The sequence below is a fragment of the Sparus aurata genome, chromosome 8 (genome assembly GCF_900880675.1).
Source record: "Sparus aurata chromosome 8, fSpaAur1.1, whole genome shotgun sequence".
NCBI lineage: Eukaryota > Metazoa > Chordata > Actinopteri > Spariformes > Sparidae > Sparus > Sparus aurata.
The window spans coordinates 9,288,959-9,310,944 of NC_044194.1; the positions used below are offsets into that span (position 1 = coordinate 9,288,959).

At 42.2% G+C, this 21,986-nt stretch overlaps 1 protein-coding gene across 7 annotated transcripts in view; it reads right to left on the minus strand.

Moving 5' to 3' along the window:
* The window catches only part of pclob (piccolo presynaptic cytomatrix protein b), a 63,210-nt gene that overhangs the window by 34,719 nt on the left and 6,505 nt on the right, over positions 1 to 21,986 (minus strand). For all 7 annotated transcript variants that reach the window (XM_030426013.1, XM_030426017.1, XM_030426016.1 and 4 more), the window contains 9 exons: positions 18,729 to 19,547; positions 17,660 to 18,559; positions 16,490 to 17,431; positions 15,330 to 16,223; positions 14,158 to 15,000; positions 12,738 to 13,910; positions 10,930 to 12,549; positions 9,467 to 10,504; positions 68 to 964 (listed from right to left, as the gene is read on the minus strand). In XM_030426013.1, coding sequence (XP_030281873.1) covers positions 68 to 964; positions 9,467 to 10,504; positions 10,930 to 12,549; positions 12,738 to 13,910; positions 14,158 to 15,000; positions 15,330 to 16,223; positions 16,490 to 17,431; positions 17,660 to 18,559; positions 18,729 to 19,547 — 9,126 coding nt within the window. The remainder of the gene's footprint in view (positions 1 to 67; positions 965 to 9,466; positions 10,505 to 10,929; positions 12,550 to 12,737; positions 13,911 to 14,157; positions 15,001 to 15,329; positions 16,224 to 16,489; positions 17,432 to 17,659; positions 18,560 to 18,728; positions 19,548 to 21,986) is intronic.

A 21,986-nucleotide genomic window follows, 5' to 3' on the forward strand; every position in this document is an offset into this window, starting at 1 on the left:
AGGATACTAACAAACGATTGGTTTGCAAACAGTATATTGTTTGTCAGTCAAAAGGACCCATATTTACCTTTATGATCATGTTTGAAGAAACTGGCTGTGTCTCTTGAGTTGAAGTGATGGCAATTTTCTCTTCAGCCAGTTTATCAACCACCTCCTTGCGGTCAGCTGCTATGGCTGGCTCTGTCTCCACTGGTAGCTGTTCTTGTGACTTTGATTTCACCTCAACTGTCAGTTTGATATGATCATCTAGGTGTACCTCCTTAACAATCCTTTCTGGAGCAGACGATTCTGGCTGTGTTTCAGTAGCTGGAATAATCCCACTCATAGCATCCTCTGCAGCAATAGCGGAGGTAGGTACAACTGTAGCCTCAGTCGCTGGGAAAGAGGAAGCCACAGCTACACCTGCCTCAGCTTTGATTTTTGAAATGTCAGGTTTAGACTCTTCAGTTTTGTAACTTTCTTTTGTGCTGTCCTCCATTTTTGCCAACCCTTCTTTATCTCCCACTGTTACAGTCTTGGGAATATCTGTGTTTGGCACTTCAACCTTTGGTGTTACTACTACCTCTTGCACAGGGGCCAAAGGTGGTATGGGGGGTTCTGCTGTGGATGCTAAAGGCTGTTTTTCTGCTGCAACAGGAGAAACCATTTCTGTTGTTGGCTTGATTTGTGCAGTGGCTGCCTTGGCCGTGGTGTCCATCTTGACAGATGTAGGATCCGTCTTTTCTTTTGGGGTTGGAACTGTTGGTACTTTCTTTATGGCAGCAGGTGAGGGCTGTGACTTTGTGGCTACAGGTGTGGGCTCTGCCTTTGTAGGAGTAGCTTGAGGCTCTGCCTTTTTGGTTGTCAATGTGGCCTGAGTCTCTGGCTTGGCAGATACAGGTAAAGGCTGGGGCATTTTTCCAGAGTCTCCCAACTGTCCCGACAAAGCCCTTTGAGTCTGGCAGTTCAGACACAGCCATTCCTTCTGTAATCAAACAAACAACATATGATTAGGAAACACATTGTACCAAAATTAAATAAAAACCTTAATAGCCCAATAAGTATATTCTTTTTACCTTTGGTATATCGCTTATACAATTGAAGGCTTTCAGTTATATATACAGTTGATAATAGGCTGAGAGGACTATTTCATAATTCAGGATAAGAAAAATGGGGCTTGTCGTGGAATGCCTGACTTGAATGAGCCTTAGTCATAACAGATCCAAGCCAAAGCTATTTCAAACTTAGTGCTTATGATATCAGAATATATTGAAGTTGTGTATTTGTTCAACAAGATAACTGAGGCATTGGTTTGTTCCGGACAGAGGACTCAAGTAATGCTTGCATTAGCTGATTAGGATCAGCTGCTCCATCATCAGTGGCTCATTCACAAACTACTTGGCTACCAGCAAACTTGTAATATACAATCATATTCATATTAGTGAAAAGCACAGTCTGCTTTTCATGCCAGTGCTGCTTCTTTAAGCAGCTGGCTTACCCATTACGACCTCCTGCTTCATGTTGACTTAAACCAACATTATTCAACTATTCAAAATCAAAATCATTTTGATGGTACAGTGTCTTGTAATAGGGTGAATGGTGTGTCTGTCACAGCCACTGCTTTTTTCGCTGTTGCTTTAGCCATAACGTATTGGCATGTATTTGTTAGGAGTGGATAAGCTTTCCTGCAGAATTATTGTTCCTACTTGGGTTCTTTGAGATTTCCCTCAATTAAAGCACACCTTGAAAAGTAGCCCGATCAGGAACTGGATTACACTGAAATGGTAGTTTGAATTGCCCAAATATGTTGTGGCTTAGAATGTGTTGAAAACAAACTGAGTTTACTGGAATAACTGCCTTAACTCTTTTGTTTGACAAGACTCTGGACACAAAAGAACAAACATATACCAAGTTTTCTCTAATACTCTTAGTACCAGAATACTTGTTATAAATGTGTATGTCATACCAGGTTTCAATTATGTGTTTTGTGGGCTTAGACTGCAACTTTAAAGTTGAAATTATATGGATGTCAAATATAAGTGGGGAAAAAATCAATCAATGATGTAGTGTGTTGCAGCAGATAACACATAGTTCTCATATTTTCACTACTAAAGACATCTTTGACACTATCTATAGATAAGACCATAGTACAATACAGCACTCTCTCATATGCTGAGTAATGCCATAGCACTCAAAGTAATATAATTCAGTCGTCATCCTGCACTACCATTGCTGAAAAATGTAAACAACCAAAACAATTAGAAATATTAACCATCAACGACATTTTCAACAGGAGCTTGTGATCTATTATATCAACATGCTCGCTGCTAAGACACTACAACTTACGACACTTGTAAGACCGCAAGAAAAAATGCTTACCTTGCAACAGAGCTAATCACATTTTATAAGCAATGTTATCAGTTTGAAAAATTATTCCTCTGAAGACACACTTCTTATCGCATCTAAGCCCCATTAACAGACAGTTAAGAGGAGAGGAAAGCAAAAGCTGTCAATAGATAAAACAGTCTGTAGCAACCCAGCAGACCAAATCACAGCAATGCGCCTGCCTCTGCAGAGCCGGGCAGAGCAGTTCTGATATACAGGACAGAGGAGGAGAATATACCGCACACATATCCTGTTTATGAAACCATTAACTTTTAACTGCTTTATCCACAAGATAAACTATATGAACCTTTACACACGCAATACATCTTAATTATGGAACCACAATGGCCACATGTACACACTAACAAACATGTTTTTTTAACCTGTTCATGCACTATATAAGAAGAAGAGGAATCTCAATTTGCTTCTTAACACAGACATTTTGTCTTAGAGTTTAGCAGTGATTCAGGATGTAGTGACATAAATGAATACCACAGTTCATGGGCTCATGTGCTGAGTTGAACTTTGGTAAGAGATGCAATCTACTCTCTGTCATACCCTGGCTTAGGCCTGCTTTTACAATCCATCTGTGCAGGACATTTACATTTTTTCCCCCACAAACAAGCCTAAAATATCACACTGTTGCAATCATACTCGATAAATGTTGTCTAAACAGGAAGACAGGGATAGGGTTGGTATTTAAAATGATCTGATAAAACGTCATCATCGAGTAACTAGAATTAAATAATTTATTGTTTCAACCCTCCAACTGTCCAAGGCTGTCAGGCTAGATATTTGGAAATAAAAGACTGTTTGCATCCACCTACTGCAAATAGAGCATGGTTGAAAATGCAAATGCCCATTTTCTACCCTGAGACTTTGGGCAGCGATAACACTTCAAGAAAAGATCAGCTGCACTGCTGCAAAAAGCTCCACTGACTGAGAAACATTCACGGCGAGCAGAATTACAGCTGATGAGAACTGACACTGACATATCTAATTTAATTGCTGCTGAGATGCTTTTTTTTCAGTCAGCTGTGGTTCACTCAGGAATATCATAATCCCGTTGGTTCCCAACGGTGACAGACAAAGCCTCATCAGCATAGTGCATGATGCTGATAATCTTGTAAGTCAATAAATCATTAAACCCCAGTTTTATGTGATCTGACGCAAGCTCAGCCTCACTTATGTTTGCCTTTGAAGTTGGACAAACAGTCGTCACATGGGTCCACATAAATGATAAACCTTACACATGGTTATATTTATTTCTTTGTACAAACTTTTCACCACTCTATCTTGAATACAGAACAGCTCATAAATCTATCTGTTGACTAAATTGGGTATATTATTTAGGCTGACCTTTTTTGTGTTAGATGACAAACCTGTGTGTGCCGGTATTCTGCCTTAAAATTCCCATGCACCCCTCGACTTCTCCTTCTTCTCCATTGTCATGCTTGCAAGAGGTAATCACAGCTAACAAGGAACGTGCTCCTGTTACATCCATATGCTAATCAGAAATAATATAATATCACTGCCGAAGCCATTCAAATGAGAATCCAGTAGTCACAAACAGCAGCTCTTCCTACTTTTAATAGGAAGGGTAATTTTATAGAGCTGTCAAATTAGCCTTAACAGAGGCAGCTCATATGCACTGATGCTATCTTTCTAGCAATGAAGTCCTGAGCTGCCATAACCATAATTTGAGACAGTATGAAAAAAACAACAACTAATTTTTCAATATTAGATAAACCGCACTTGGATGTCAAAACCGATCAATTTCACAACTCCGAAAGAGAAACTGATTCATGATGAAATAAAATAATCACAATCGGGGTTTGACATACTTTACATATCTATAATTGCCGTTACGGCAATCAGTTGCATCAATGCGGGGCAAACGGCATTCATTTTGAGCCACTGAAGATAACTGCACTCTGAAATTAACACATCTTAACAATTCACAGGTTGTTAAAGAGCTGCAGGATTGTCAAAAAAAACACATTTGCATAACTCATTAAAATCAAACATTGTGGCCTATTCCCCATTCAGCTTCTGCTCCCCTTTAACAGTACAAACTTGAAAGGGACTGTGAACTAAGACTGATAGAGTACGATCAAACAGCAGTGTTCGCAGATGGCTGAGCTGTGGCCTTGCATTCCTGAATCTCTCTGATGGTCTACTGTATTCTCTCTCTCTCCCTCTCTCTCCTGCAATCTCACACCTCTCCAGGTGCTGGTATCCCACAGATCCAAGTCTCAACATGATAAATAACCTTTTTCAACCCGAGCAAAGAACAGATGGACAAAGCAATTACAAAAGTGTGCAAAAGGGGTTAAACTTCAGCATTGTGTTTTGTATGCCAAACTAAGGCCAATCAAGGAGAATAAACATTATACACCACCATTGCACCAACCTTGCAACTGATAATCATTTACCCTGCAAATTCAAAATCAGAGTATAAAAAAAACAAAAAACATCACACTCAACAAAAAAACCTAATCTCATCACATTTGCCTCCCGTACACCAGTCACTGCCTCACAGCACCACAGTCTCAGAGCCATACATCAGAGCCACAGGGTTTGGAAAGTCGCCATCATCCTTTTGTCTAATTAAATCTGTTTTATGACTAAAGAGCAAGAGCCCCAAGCACGGAGCCATGGGAGAGGCTGCTCCCCACGATTAGCCTGTGAGCTGGATTACCAGACCTTCACAATGACAGCAGTCAGGAAATTATGCTCTTGACACACAGGCGGGCTGCATTAGGCTGGATCTGCAGAGCTTTACAAAGAATTGCCCAGTTCACTTTATTCACAGCCAAAGACATTCTGCATTTATGCATTCAGCAACACCTTAGAGAAAGGGCCCATTCACATTTGGCTAAATTATCTTTAAACATTGACTTTTTTAAGAAACCTAAATATTTTAAACATTCATTCAAATTTGACATGTTTATTGGTATTCACATCCGACATACAGATTTGGCACAATCCACTGTGCATTATGTATAACTGCCATGAAACGGCACTGTATGGTTAAACAAATACACTGTCAATCAAACTGCTCTTGAAAGTATAGGCCTGTCACTCTTGCATTTCCACACTAATGCACTAATTTCAACAATTTAATGTGACGATTTCATCAATTAATTTGAGTCCGTATCATTTGTCCTAGCAAGAAACCAGTCACAGGGTATCCAAGTAGTCCTGAAATTGACATTTTATGATAGCTAGACTGAAGAGATGTCCTTTGGCCTGTGGACAACACTGCTGTTTCCCTCAGCCTTTCATCAGTGCTTTTCTGCTGTTGATGCTGGAGCTGGTAAGTTTCTTATTGATTTCTTGGCAGACGCCTTTGGCACAAGCTGTAACTGGCTAATATACTTGGCTTTCAGCAGCCCCCACAGAGCAGAACTCCTCATAAATCAAGCCCTCTGATAATAGGGATTGTTGACCTACTAATCTGTAATAAGCAGAGTGCTTCATTCTAAAGACAAGGAAATACACCCACTGCTTTTTGCAATCTGTCGTATGGTGCATCAGCAAACTTCCCTTTGATGGCAAAGTGCAATAGAGAGAAGGTTGGAGTTGAAGCGGTAGTGAGAGAGTGTGGCACTAGGAGGTACATTGACAAAGCTTCGGCGGGGTCCTACTCCTTCTTTTGGGACAGGAAACATAGCTTCGTGTAATACATTAATCTGTGTGGAAAAACAACTAACAGCAGTGGCAATAAATAAATATATCAGTGTGAATAATAAATCAGCGTTATGAGACCATTTTAACAATGTTCTGATGCAGCATCCCATCCAAAGCAAGTGCCTTCTCAGTTTTAATACTGCTGGCCTCATTGTAACTTCTGAAAAAGGCTGTAAAAAAATAAATAAAAAAGAGCAAGGATGCAGCAGGTATGCTTGGTCTCTCCTCAGAGTGACTATTTTTAACACTGTCACTAGGTGCTCTCCTTATCAAGGGGCCAACTGTCTGTGGTTGCCTGGCTTGCAGCAGAAAACATCTTGCACATACACCTGGTGTGTGTACAGCATATAAAACACTTTGGTGAAAAAGGCAAGACTTCAAAAGTGTTAAATTGCAGGCTTAAAGGTACTCTCTGCTGGCCTGGGTGTCTGAGATAATGCATCTTGTTATGAATCAGTGTGCAATGTTTGGCAATTGCTTTTCGCTTTGATTGGATGGGACAATTCATCCAATGGATGTTGAAATAAACTCATATTTAAAGAGAAAATATAGGGTGAAGACTGTTATTTATTGGAAGACAAAAAACATAAAAATGAGATCTGATGAAAATCTATCTAAAGCTAAAGACATGTGGTAAGCTGTGTGGTAATATTTGAAAAAAATGCTGACGAACTATCATTTATACCGTCTCATCTGTCACACACAAAGCCTAAGCTGGCAAAGCACGACACACGTGTGTCCTACTTATCAGACAACAGTCACTCCCAGGCTTTTGATGGCATCAGCTGAGGCAGAACAAGCAAAGGGGAAAATGGACAGACTTGCTGCTAGCACTCCGTTTGCCTAAAGTGGCCTCCTCTCCTTTTATACCTCACAAGTCCTTTTCATTTTTTAAAAGGAGGCATTTCTGTCCTTCGACTGAAGAGCCATGCACATTCATGTCAGGGAACTGGCAGTCACAGCCGCTTTAGATAAAGCAGGTCATAGGACAGAAATAAGTATGGCAGTTCATCCTATTCAGTTGCACTAAGGCCAGACTATATCTGTTTTCCTTTGCTATTAAGAGGAATAATTCTATTTTGTACACACAGCATTAATCACCCGTGCTTGTCCCCTCCCCCATCCAACATCCACCCTTAGGCACTTCCTCCTCTCTGGTGTCCATAAAAAACGTGAGAAGTGTCAATTACATAAGAGGCACATCTCTGTCAGCATTATTTACCCATAATAATGTGCCATTTGGGCCAAGTGTATCGCAATCTGACGCTGGGAAAACAACATTTCTTTTTAAAATAAAGCACATTGACTCAATAATGATGGAGAGGGATTTTGTTGTTTACCAAGAGACAACAAAATGCAGGACTATTGTCCTAATTGTCATAAAAATAACTGTCAGCCAGTAATACTTTGTCTTTCATGGAAAGTAGGAATTTGCCAGAAACTGAATAAAGCCCAACATTATTCTTAATAAATTCATCATTTACATTATAAAAGTATCAGCATCAGAGATGACCTTAACCAAAAGCTGCCAGTGGAATGACTTACATGACTGACGGGGCACATTATTGAATTGCACCCACATTTTAAGTATTTTCAGCGCAGTGTTGTGTCCTTTGAACAAACTGTAACAGTGAAGTAACTGAGAGAGGAACAAAGGGCTCACCAAATCATTAAGAAATTATTTAAGGCATTAACTGTTACTACTGCTGCCAGAAACTGACCAACTCTACAGGGAAATGTGAGCTGTTCAGAAAGGTAGTATTACTGCACCTTATAGGAGCCACAGCCATGCGTTCAGCTATGACCTGTATGCGTGGGTGCATCGCAAAACAGGTACACACACGTGTCACTGCCACCCACATAAAATAAAGAGGAAATTGTTGAATTACATGGAGCCACTGATCTGTGAGAGAGCAGATGGCCTGAAAGGAAATGTCTGCTGCCCTAATGTACTGCACGGTGTTGTGTTGGACTTAATCCGTTTCACCTCTGCTTATTGGCATATCACAGGGCTTTGCCATCTCAGATCTCTCACGGAGGATGGAGATTCCCTGGTTTGCTATGGCAGCAGATCCCATCTCACTAATGCTGTTGCACAACCCTCAATCACTTTAATACATTTTCAGTGCGCCGGTCTGTTGGAGCACTCTTCTCATCGTCGTTATGTAATAACTCCGGTCACTTTGGCGGAGGAATAGCGGCCATCACGGATCCTGCATTTAAGTAAGTTTGAAATTATGTTTGAGGACCTCTCTAAGTAGCTCAGTGACTCACAAAGGTTACCTTAATTAACAGCCCACAGACCTCCATTCAAAGTCACAGTCTGAAAACAAATTCAAGCAACTTCTTCATATATATTTTCTCTGCTGTGGCACCCTCATCTATTGTTCCACCACACTTGTACCGACTGCTGTTTGTCAAGAAAACCAATTCAACAGCATAAATTCAGCCTATTGTTCAACATTTTCAAAAGAAATAAAAGACTGCATGACAGCCAATCTCCATGTTTTTCATCCTTTGCACTGCAGAAGAATATTTCAAAAAGTAGAAAGACTAAAAACTACTAAAAAAAAAACAATTTTATCGGTTGCAAACTCTCACTTAAAATAAGATGTGCTTGACCTTGCAAGGCAGACAACAAGGAAGAACTTATAAAGAAGTATATTAATTGATGATACAAGAAAAAGGTACTCTTCACGTAATAGGAACTATCAAATGAACAGTTTCATAAACTGCATACTATGTAATTAATAAGATGAGGTGTTGATGCAGCAATGATTACTGAGGGGTAAAGGTGGTCTGTATGTTCTGTATAACAGAATGTGTATTTATACTTTGAAGAAAGGTGCTGCTCTTTTACTTTTGACATGAATGCTAACCATGTACCAGCAGCAATACTGTGATTTGGCATTGATTACAGTGAAATTTCTCCAAGCTAAGCAAAAGCAGCTATGAGCCTATTATATATGGGACACAATGAAACCAAAAAATTCTAATGATCTTCCTTCTTCAATATCTCCAAATGTTTACATCACAGTTTCTACCATGTATGCTTTCTTCCTTATGTATTTGTTTACAGGCTCAAGTGAATGTGTTTGTCACATACAATTGATGTATAATACAGTGCAAACACTGAATGGTGCTGACAAAACACAGCATAATGTAATAGGAGTACTAATACTTCTGAGCCCTAACTAGTGTTTTGCTGCTCAGTATCAGGCATGATTACTGAAAACTGAAAACTACATCAAAGCTGCTGACTTAATTACAGTCCAGTAAAACACATAATGCTAAACCATAATAATCCTTCTGTGATTGCAGGGTGTGGAACAATTTTCAAGTCCAAACCTATAAAACTCATTAACATTTGTGTGAAAATGACATAGGAAATGAAATGTATTGCACTTACCACTCCTGTATGAGGCATTGGATTAAATCCACAAAGATTGCAGACAGTGTTCTTGCATTCAGTGCAGGTGTTGTAATTGGCGGGATCCTTGGAGCCCACATTGAGTTCGACCTTACAGAGTGGACAGGTGGACAGATTTGTTTTAGGAGCGACCTGGGTCACTTCTGTGGATTTTGGAGGCTCTGATGGAGCTTTCTCTGCTTTGGCCTGTGCTGGTGAAGCAGGCTTGGCCTGTTGAGGAGGCTCTGATTTCTGCGCAGGAGGTGGCTTGGTGTCCTTTGCAGGGGGAATCTTAGGAGAAACTGGAGGTGTAATTTTAGGTGAGACACTGGCTGCTGTAGACATCCTACGTGGAGTCGGCGGTGTAGTTTTAGGTTCATCTTGAACAGCTGAGGTTATCAAAGTGGATGCCGAGCTTAAGAAAGATGAACCAAAGCCAAACATCTTTCCAGTCACTGACTCAGCAGGCTTTGCAGCAGCAGGTTGTGTTTTAGGACCACCAAAGCCAAAGAAGCCTCCTGACTCCTGTTTAGTGGGCTGAGCTGGTGGTGGTGCAGATTTGGCGGCAGGGGTTGGAGATTTTGGGGGCTGCTGTGGTGGTTTCCCAGCTTCTTGTTTTACGGGCCCTGCCTTGACTTCTGGCTTTGTCGTCTGAGAAACCTGTACTTGTGGGGATTTTCCAACAGGCTGTTGCTGGCCAGTGACACCATGGTCTTTCCCCTGTTCAGTGCCTGGCGGGACCTGTGTCTTTTGCACGGAACCTCGTCGAGGTATCTCTGTCTTTTGGACTCCAGTTGGCAGTGGGGCCTCAGCTTTGGGGGTTTCTTTTTTCTCTAGAGGTGCTTGGGTGACCTCCTTTTTTACTGCTGTAGGTTCTATAGACTTCTCTTTCCGGACTTGTACATCCTTTTGTTCAGGGGCAGGAGGTGTAAATACCTTGCTTGGGGAGGGCTGTGGTTTCACTACAGGACGTACAGTTGGCTCAGATGCTCCTAGCGCTCTCTGCATCTGGCAGTTCAGACAAAGCCATTCCTTTTCCTAAAAAAAAAAAAAAAATGTACAATGGAATGTAAAGATCATTGTTGAGAAACACACATCAACACAGTGTCTTTATAGACAAACACAGGGGACAAATTGTATTCAGATTTTGAGTGCAGAGGATATTTAGCCTCTTATAAAATGATTAATAAGAACCTGCTGTACTAATGTAGTAAACCAATGTACAGTATGTCAAAATGCAATTGAAATATTCAACATCGAAAGTATTGATTTAAACCTCAACTTATGGATCACTGTACGTTATTAACGTGTCATGTAAGATCATGAATTTACTAGATCCATAAATAATGTTAAAGACCATTGTAAAATGGTAATTTAATCAATCAATACAAGTATCATTTGTTTGAAAGAATTTAAAGAAAAGGAAGTTATAGCACAGGCAAGACGTGGGAACGGTGATTTACCTGTGCCACATTTGGCATTGGATTAAATCCACACTGGTTGCATACAGTTGTCTTGCATTCGGTGCAGGTGTTGTAGTTGGGAGAATCTTTGGAGCCCATGTTTAGGTCAACTTTACAGAGTGGACAGGTGGACACTTTTGCTTTTGGACCCCCTTGGGTGTCTGTTGTTGCTTTGGGGGGTTCTGATGGAGCCTTGTCCACTTTGGCTTGTACTGCTGAAGGAGTTTTTTCCTGCTGTGGTTTCTCTGGATTCTTCTCAGTCTTCGGAGCGGCAGGTGGCTTTGTGTCCTTTGCAGGTAATGTTTTAGGAGAGGCTGGCGGTGTAGTTTTAGGTGAGACATGGGCTGTAGTAGACATCTTACGTGGAGTCGGCGGTGTAGTTTTAGGTTCATCCTGGACAGCTGAAGTTATCAAAGTGGACGCAGAGCTTAAGAAAGATGACCCAAAGCCAAACATCTTTCCAGTCACTGACCCAGCAGACTGTGCTGCAGTAGGCTGTGTTTTAGGACCACCAAAACCAAAGAAGCCACCTGACTCCTGTTTTGCAGGCTGAGCTGGTGGAGGTACAGATTTGGCTGGAGAGGTACCAGCTTTTGGAGGTTGTTGTTTGGGTGGCTTTGCTGCCTCTGGACCTGATGGAGGAGCAGACTTAGCAATAGAAGTTGCAGCTTTTGGAGGCTGTTGTAGGGTTGGCTTTGCTGCCTCTGGCTTTCCAGCCTCTGGACCTGGTGGAGGAGCAGACTTACTGCTAGAAGTCACATCTTTTAGAGGTTGCTCTTGGGGGGGCTTTCCTGCCTCTGGACCTTGTGGAGGAGCAGATTTAGAAATAGGAGTCACAGATTTTGCAGGTTGTTGTTGGAGTGGCCTTCCTGCCTCTGGACCTGGTGGAGGAGCTGATTGAGCAGTAGAAGTCACAACTTTTGGAGGCTCTTGTGGGGTTGGCTTTGCTGCCTCTGGCTTTCCAGCCTCTGGACCTGGTGGAGGAGCAGACTTACTGCTAGAGGTCACAGCTTTTGGAGGTTGCTGTTCGGGTGGCTTTCCGGCCTCTGGACCTTGTGGAGGAGTAGATGTAGCAATAGGAGTAACAGCTTTTGGAGGTTGTTGTTGGAGTGGTTTTCCTGCCTCTGAACCTGGTGGAGGAGCAGATTGAACAGTAGAAGTCGCACCTTTTGGAGGCTCTTGAAGGGGTATCTTGCCGGCTTCTTGATCTGGTGGAGGAGCAGACTCAGCAACAGAAGTCACAGCTATTGGAGGCTCTTGTAGGGGTGCCTTGCCAGCTTCTCGGTCTGGTGGAGGAGCAGACTCAGCAACAGAAGTCACAGCTATTGGCTGAGGCTGTTGCTGGGGTGTACCTGGTTGTCCTTTCGGTGTCTCTTCAGTAAGCGTTTGTGAAGGTGGTGATACTTTCTCTTTGGTTGTAGCAACAATATCAAGCTCATTTTTGGATTGTACTTTAGAGATGTCTTCCTGAGAAGTTGATACTGGTGTCTCTTGCTTCTTTGACGCGAAAGGGACCTCTTTACTCGGAGAAGGTTGTGGCTTTATCATAGGAAGGCCTGGGGGTTCAGAAGCTCCAAGTGCTCTCTGCATCTGGCAGTTGAGACAAAGCCATTCCTTCACCTGAAAAACAAACACAAAACATGAGTAACATCCTTTTCATTTGGGAATAATGAGCATTCAAAGCAGCTTTGATAGATCCAAATACATTATTTTGTGTATTTGAAAATTAATGCAGAGATTATAGAAAAGTAAAAAAAAAATTGCTGAATGAGGAAATTCATTTTAAAGAAAGTTAATTATTAAATTACCTGTGTAACATTTGGCATAGGACTAAATCCACATTTGTTGCAGACACTGGCTTTGCATTCAGTGCAGGTGTTGTAGTTGGGAGGATCTTTGGACCCCATGTTAAGTTGTGCCTTACAGAGTGGACAAGTAGACTGCAACACTTTGGGAGCAGCTTGGGAGGCTTCTGGTTTTGCAGGCTCTGGACCCTTGTTAACTTTGGCCTGTCCTGATGGAGGAGCCTTGGCCTGCTGTGGTTGGTCTTGTATATTTTCTTGATGAGGTTTCTGAGCCTGAGGTTTGGCCTCCCTTTCTGATGTCATCCTTGGAGAAGGTGGGGGACTAGGCTTTGGAGATGTTGACATCTTGTCGGAGACTTGTGCTGGGGCAGACATTTTACGTGTACTTGGTGGTGTTGTGCGGGACTCCTGAACTGCGGATGTTATTAATGTGGATGCTGAGCTGAAGAGGGATGAACCAAATCCAAACATCTTTCCAGTCACCGCTTCAGTTGTTATTGAGGCAGCACGCTGAGATTTAGGACTTCCAAAGCTGGGGAAAACTGATTCTTGATTTATTGGCTTTGCTGCCAGAGGAACAGATTTGGCCGTTGACGTTTCAACAGGTTTCGATTCTTGGATTAGGGCTTGCTGGGGCTTTACTTCATCAGTGGATGTGACTGGTTTATCAGCTGGCTTCTGAACTTGTACATCTTTCCCCTCTTTTTCTAATACTTTTTTAGTTGCAGGGGAACTCACTGGAGTGATATCCTTGTTCTTCTGGACAGACGTTTCAGGAAGTAGAGAAGGCAGTGGTTTATTTAGGTCTTTAACTGGATCTGCTGTCTCTTTAGCGGGAGGGACAGTAGAGACTGGGACCTCTATGATAGGTGCTGGACTGGTTTTCTCCTCTTTTGTTGGGTCTGAAACAGCACCTGGGATTGATGCTTGGGTAATATGCATTTGAGGTGGTTGTTTAGTTTCTTCTTTCTTTTGTGGTGCACCTGCTGTTGTGCTGTCCTTCTGAATTTTGTCTAGCACTTCTGCTTTTTGTGTAGAGATAATGTCTTTCTTTTGACTGACAGGTGTAGAAACTTTGTTGGGTAATGCCTGGGATTTCATCATTTGAGGCTCTGCTGTTTCAGCTGCTTTGAGAGCTCTTTGCATCTGACAAGTCAGACACAACCACTCATTCATCTGTAGGGAAACCATATCATTTTGAGTACGTTTGTCTGAAAAACATTAATCGCATTTGTATGGTAGCATTATAATATAGCACAAAAAGTCAGTTATACGTTAAAATACTTTGTTTTAGATACACCACATCATCAATTTTGAGATTGGCAATATACTATTTCAGTTCATAATGAACCATACATAGAAACGTGGATATTTCATGGAACCTACATCATCAGTACACACATCTTGAGGGAATTTTACTTACCTCTGAGACATTCGGCATGGGGTTAAATCCACACTGGTTACAGACGGTATTCTTGCATTCAGTGCAGGTGTTATAGTTAGGGGGATCCTTGGTTCCCATGTTGAGTTCAACCTTACAGAGTGGACAGGTAGACTGGCCTGATTTGACATTGGCTTGGGAGGGTGCTGCAACATTTGGAGGCTGTGATGGAGGTTTGTCCACTTTGGCCTGTATCAATGGAGGTGTCTTTGTCTGCTGGGATTGTTCTGGCTTTTTATCTTGGTCTTTCTTCTGAGCAGCAGGGGATTTGACGTCTTTTGCTGGGGATATTTTAGGAGAAACTGGGGGAGTAGTCTTGGGCTGGTCCTGTACAGCTGTGGTTATCAAAGTGGATGCAGAGCTGAAGATGGAAGAACCAAAGCCAAACATTTTCCCAGTCACTGACTCTGCAGGCTTTGCAGCATCAGGTTGAGTTTTACCTCCACGAAAACCAAAGAAGCCTCCTGACTCTTGCTGCATCGCTGCAGTAGCATTGCTTTGCTTACGTTCAGCTTGCCTTGTCTGGTCTGGTGTTTTGTTCGGACCTGACATTTTCTGAGGCTCCTGTGGCCTTTTTTGTGGAACTGCGCCGGGCTGTTTCTGACCATCTGGCTTGTTAGCAGCCTCAGTTGTAGCTGGCTGTGCTGCTGTAGACAGTTTCCTCTGAGGTGACTGTGGTTCCGATGACTCAGGTTCAGCTGTGCTGATGATGTCTTTCTTTTGGGGTTTTGCAGGTGTCTGAGATTTGACAGAAGTGACTCCTGAGGGCTGTGTTGCTCCAAGAGCCCGTTGCATCTGGCAGTTGAGACACAACCACTCCTTCACCTAAAAAGGAGAAGAAGAAAAATCTTCCATTACAAAATGTGAGGTAACATGTTTATAAAAAGTCAGTGTTTCATATTTGTGTAAGTTTGTGCAGTTTGAATTTTTGTTATATTCCGACAGCATTTTTATTAATCTATTAAGTGTATAGGAGTAAGAGTAAGAGAGTAAGAGAAAATAATGAACAAAGGCATGCATAATTTACACATGATAAAGAGCTACTAAGAGACCCTTTTAAAAATATGAATGTGGTGAAACTCTTTGAAGCATGCCAGCTGTAAAATGTAGAATTCAAATTTTATCAAATATTTATTTATTTTCTTTAGTCTTACCGCTGTTTCATTTGGCATAGGGTTGAATCCACACTGGTTACAGACAGTGTTTTTGCATTCAGTGCAGGTGTTGTAGTTGGGGGAATCCTTGGAACCCATATTAAGTTCGACCTTACAGAGCGGACAAGCAGATGGGTGTGGTTTGACAGTGGCTTGGGAAGATGTTGCAGCTTTCGGAGGCTCTGATGGAGCTTTGTCCAGTTTGGTCTGTACCACTGGATGTGTCTTGGTCTGCTGGGATGGCTCTGTTTTCTTCTGCTGTTCCACCTTCTGAGCAGCAGGAGACTTGATCTCTTTTGCAGGAGACATCTTAGGAGAAACTGGTGGAGTTGTTTTGGGCTGGTCCTGAACAGCTGAGGTAATCAAAGTCGATGCAGAACTGAAGATGGAAGAACCAAAGCCAAACATCTTTCCAGTCACTGCAGGCTTTGCATCATCAGGTTGAGATTTAGGACCACCAAAGCCAAAGAAGCCACCTGACTCTTGCTGTGGAGCAGCAGTGGCATCATTCTGCTTAGATCCGGGTTGGGTTGTCTGATCTGGTGGCTTTTTTAGACCTGCATTCTGTCCTTCCTGTGGTCTTTTATGATCAGGTGTTTCGCTGACCTGTTTCAATGGTGCTATAGCAGCCTCTGGTTTGCCTGACTGCACAGATGGTGTTGACTGTTTTCTCTGTGGTGAGGCTGGCTCTGCTGTCACTTTCTTTTGCACAGCAGGACCCTGACTGTCTTTCTTTTGAGGTGTAGTTGGTTTACCAGAATCCTTCAGCTGGACTGCAGCAGGTGAAGGAACTTTACTGGGTGATGATTGGGACTTCAGTGTGGGGGGACCTGGGGAATCTGATGCTCCAACTGCTCTTTTCATCTGGCAGTTCAGACATAGCCACTCTTTTACCTAAAATGCAGTAGACACTCGGTTATCTTTTGCTTTAGAATTGGGAATTGAAGTAATTCACAACAGCCTGAGGTATAAGAAGAAACATATCAACTCTTCAAAACTGCACTACAGGTCAATGAGGTTATTATAAAAGGGTCACAGATAACAAATTGAAAAACAAATATTATTTTAAACGTGCAGAATGCGAAAATACTGAAAAAAATTCATGCATGACACGGTATAACAAAACAACAATGACACAGATGTTTGTAGTCCTCATTTACCTCTCCTATAGGCATTGGGTTGAATCCACATTGGGTACAGACAGTGGTCTTGCACTCAGTGCAGGTACTGTAGTTCGGTGGGTCCTTGGTGCCGATGTTAAGCTCAGCTTTACACAGTGGACAGGTGGCCTCGCCTGCCTTATGGGATACTGTTGCTGCCTTTGTTGGCTGTGCTGGAGCTTTGTCCTCTTTGTTCTGGGGGGACTCCTCTGGTTTCTTCTGCTCCGGCTTCTCAGTAAGAGTTTTTGGCTCTCTTGCTGGCGACATTTTGGGCGAAACTGAAGGTGTCGTTTTCGGAGAAACCCTGGGAACAGCAGACATCTTCGGAGAGACTTGTGCAGGTGCAGACATCTTACGAGACCCTGGTGGCGTTGTCCGCGATTCTTCCTGGACAGCAGATGATATCAAGGTGGATGCTGAGCTGAAAATGGAGGAACCAAAGCCGAACATCTTTCCAGTCATGGACTCTGTTGTTTTTGAAGCATCAGGCCTTGTTTTAGGACTAATCGACCCATCTTGGGTGACCTTAACATCTTTTGGTTCAGGTTTACTTGCCTGGTCAGTTGGTTTCTGAGAACCCGATGCCCCTTTGATATCTAGAGGAGTTTTCTGACCAGGAGTTGGGCTTGCCTGTGTGTCATTTTGTGGTCCTTTAGCCACCTTAGTTGCCTGTGTCACTGCTGTGGCCTGCTGGTTCTTCTGAGGAGAGCTTGGTGTGGAGCTCTCCTTCTTTTGAAGTGTATCAGCCACTGGAGTCTTTAGAGGTTCACCAGATTTTGGTAATTCCTTCTTTTCCACTTGATTAGGGGTTGTTATCTTTTGTTGTACGGCAGATGGAGAAATTTTGTTAGCTGCACTGGGAGGTTTCATGGAAGGTGCTGTGAGTTCAGATGCACTAAGAGCTCTCTGCATCTGACAGTTCAGGCATAACCACTCTTTTACCTGCAAAAAGAAAATATGTCATATTAAATAATTTGGAATCATGCAAGCATGGAATCACTTCACTGTGTCAAAATACATTCTGTATAGTTCTTTATCTTTTACAGTGCATCATATCACTATTTGCATATGGTTTCTCATATGTTACTTTTAACATCTATAGTTTTGTATTGCAAAATTTCAAAGTATTTTTTGGTAATTTAGGAGTTTTGTAATATTTGCTTTTATTACCTCTGACACATTTGGCATTGGGTTAAATCCACATTGGTTACAGACAGTGGTCTTGCATTCAGTGCACTTGTTGTAGTTGGGGGGTTCCTTGGAGCCAATGTTGAGTTCCACCTTACAGAGTGGACAGGTAGATTGGCCTGCCTTCGGAACAGCTGGGGAAGCAGCTGCAATCTTAGAAGGCTCTGATGGAGCTCTTTCTACTTTGGCTTGGAGGGATGGAGAGGTCTTGGGCTCCTGGACTTGCTCTAGTTTCTTCTCTGACTCCTTTTTCTGAAATACAGGTGATTTGGTTGCCTTTGCAGCAGGCATCTTGGGAGAAACTGGTGGTGTAGTTTTGGAATCAGCTGAGGTTATTAAAGTGGATGCAGAACTGAAGATAGAGGAACCAAAGCCAAACATTTTTCCACCCAGTGATTCAGCAGACTTTGCAGAATCAGGTTGAGGTTTGGGACCACCAAATCCAAAGAACCCTCCGGATTCCTCTTGTGTAGTTGAGGTAGTATGACTCTGCTTACGTCCAATTTGACTTGTCTGATCTGGTGGTTTCTGAGGACCTGTCTTCTGGCTCTCCTGAGGTGTTTTCCGACCAGGAGCTGGGCTGGCCTGTTTCTGACTTCCAGGTCCTTTCACTACTTGAGCCTTTGCTGGCTGCTCTGCTGGTGTTGATGGTTTCCTTTGAGGGGAGCCTGGTGCCGAGGTCCCCTTTACTTTAGATTCAGCTGTTGTTGGAATGTCTTTCTTTTGAGGTTTATCAATAGGGGGAGTTTCCTTATCAAGGGCATTGGCAGGTGCAGGGACTTTATTTGGTGAAGCCTGAGGTTTCATCATGGGAGTTCCTGGAGGCTCAGACGCTCCCAGTGCTCTCTGCATCTGGCAGTTTAGACACAACCACTCCTTCACCTATATTACAGCAAACACTTAATTAGTCAAATTCAGATCAGTTTTGTTATACAACATAATATATTCTACTTTATAATAAACCATGAATTGCATCCATAATGAAACACATAATGCAAGGATTACTGCTCAAGTAACTTTTCTGTGATCTATAGTATTCCAATTATCTTACCTCCTTAACATTTGGCATGGGGTTGAATCCACATTGGTTACAGACAGTGTTTTTGCACACTGTGCAGGTGTTGTAGTTGGGAGGATCTTTAGAGCCCACATTGAGTTCCAGTTTACAGAGAGGACAGGCAGACTGGCCTGCCTTGGAAATTACTGGGAGCTTTGGTGGCTCTGATGGAGGTTTTTCCACTTTTGGCTGTGCTGATGGGGGGCCCTTGGTCTGCTGGGGTTGTTCTGGTTTCTTCTCCTGTTCTGGTCTCTTGGCAGTGGGGGATTTGGAGTCCTTTGCAGCAGGCATTTTAGGAGAAACTGGCGGTGTGGTTTTGGCCTCATCTTGGACAGATGAGGAAATCAAAGTTGATGCAGAACTGAAGATGGAGGAACCAAAACCAAACATCTTCCCAGTCACTGACTCCGCAGGCTTTGCAGCATCAGGTTGAGTTTTGCCACCACCAAAACCAAAGAGGCCTCCTGACTCTTGTTGCGTCGTTGCAGTGGCATTACTCTGCTTACGTTCAGTTTGTCTTGTCTGGTCTGGTTGTTTCTGAGGACCTGTCTTCCGGCTCTCCTGGGGTGTTTTCTGACCAGGAGTCGGGCTGGCCTGTTTAGAATCTGGTCCTTTAGCAGCTTCAGCCTTGGCTTGCTGTGCTGCTGGCATAGAAACTTTTCTCTGGGGAGAGCCTGGTGCAGAGGTCTTTTGTAGTGCAGGCTGTGTTGGAGATTTATTTAATGATGAACTGACCAAGGATGTGTCTTTTTGAGGTTCAATACCAGCTGCTGCTCTTTTCACCTGGCAGTTCAGACAAAGCCACTCATTTCCCTGAAAAAAAAAAAAAAAAACATAAAAGAAAAGAAACAACAAATTATTCATGTGCTTGGTTTCATAGTAACAAAACAGAACGACAGTAAAACAAAAGTAGTACGTTTAGTTTTTCCCTGAAGTAAAACAAAAAAAGAAAACACATTTTCACACACACAAATATTTATGTAATACTGTGAGCAGACTCTGTAGATGGCTACAGCAATTTAGTTGAAGACAGAACTGGGTTGATCCAAAACTTGGGAGTGATGAGGCATACATATGTAATCTTAAGATGAATGATGTCAGAAACACACCACCCAGGTTTTTCCTTATATATATACTTTTGTTAACAGTCACTATTTACCTCATTATTTAATAAAACTGTATATAACTGTGCCAGGCAGTTGCCTGGACCCACGTTGACATTTAAACATGGCTGGTCATTTGGAATGTGCATTTTGTCGCTGCTTTATTCCTCTACTGTGATGCATACAAACTGGACACCCAATCTGCCCTGCACTCCCTCTTCCCCTTAGAAGTCGTGCTGCCACCTTTTTCATGGAGTTCATGGAAAACTCACTGCTTGATAACGTAGATGAAAGTCATATACATATTCTTAAGGACTTGAAGATGTAATCATTACTAAAATGTATGTACGAAAACCAGGAATAATCACAGTGCCAACGCATTGAGTGACATGCAAGAAAATGTTCCATCTTAAAAGTCGCTAGTAGCCGCACATTGCCTTTGTGCTTGACTTCTGCCTGCACCGTAGTCGTGCATAGCAAGGCCTATTTGCACAGCGCTGTGTCAGCTGCACACACCATTGTGTGTGTTGTCATTCTTGTAAAGTGGGGAAAAATGCTCTTGCTTGTTTGATTTTCTTTAAGCCAATCACAATCGTCTTGAGCGTCTGGGCCCAGGACGCAGCAATGGTGCCCTGTTTCCTAAAATCGCTAAATCATCACATTTGTTCATATCATTAGCGATCAGGTTAGCATTGGGTGTAATCTGGCATTGTCAGCACATAGGCTGCTCGCTCTGAAAATATTTTGTTGTTTCCCGTGGCGACAGGAATTTTGAAAATGGTAGAGTGGAAAGGGAGGTGAATGCTGCCTGAAATAGGTGGCAATTGAGGCTTAACCCCACAATCTACGTCAGGTGAGTCAGACTACCTGCACTGCAACTCTTCCTCAGAATCGATATTTATAATGTGGCTGAATTTGCACAGTAATAAATATAATCATTCAAAACACAAACTACTTGTGTTCTTTCACCAATATCATGATCTATTGAATGAAGTCAGCCTAAAATATGATCATGTGGTCCGTTACAGTCGACTAATTTCTGTTAACTTGCCACCACAGATACTGTGTCTACACACACACACACACAACTTAACAATGCACATGCATGTATGCACATCATTGGTGCGCTTCAGTACTCAAATAGCACAACAACTCTGCTGTTACCCATCCACATCCCCTAGACCTGCCTGCCATGATACTGAGTGCAAACTTCTGGTTAAAATGTGTTTAAAGTTTAACTTAATCCACTAATTTTATCATCATAAAAGTTCAAGAGTAACCTGTTAAAACATTAGCCAAATGAAGGTGTTTCAGTGGTTTAAACTATGCATGTTAAAACATCCACTCTCTCAGCGCATTTTCAAAAAACACACAAGGATTTCTCCATCTTGACTTTGGTTCACCACCAAAGGTTTGGTTTTAGCCATTAGTTTGAGCAGTATCACATGATCAAGTAGCCTTGGACTGTCCTTGGCAAGGCAGCCTACTAGCTGTGCATTGAATTACAGAGTCAAGTGTCAAGTCCTTTGTGTCTTCAGATAGCCTGAAAGATGCCATGGCCATTTACTCTGCATGTAGTACTCCTGACAAGACAATCCCAGCTAGGTGTGTGTGTGTGTGTGTGTGTTTGTTTGTAGTAAGAGTTTGTGTGTCTGACTTTAATAGTATGTCTCTTTTACCTTATTCTAGCAACACTAATTAACACAGTGTGAACTTGTGACAAAACGTTAAGAAATTGTTTCTTTTTGATCTGTTTTTTATCAAACCATGGATCAAAGTTCTGTTCGAACCATGCAACAACCACGTTTATCTCCAGAAAAGAAAATAATCAGGGAAAAATATGTATATAGAATGTCTAAATCATGCCTCTGATGAGAGTTGAAATTGAACTCTGACTTGAAAATGAGTGCTGCTTTGTCATCTATTAATGTACACGAGTTGTACCATTTAGGAACAACACTTACATGAAAGCAACTACTCTGAACATCAAAAGGGAACTTAGCTTCAAAGAGCTTATTTCACAAGTATCATGAGCATGCTACAGTATTGCACCTAAGTAATGAACACTTTGGTGACACTGAGCATGAATGTAAAAACGTGGACTGAATCAGCAGACGTGTTCTGTCAGATACACAGATCACGTAGGAAA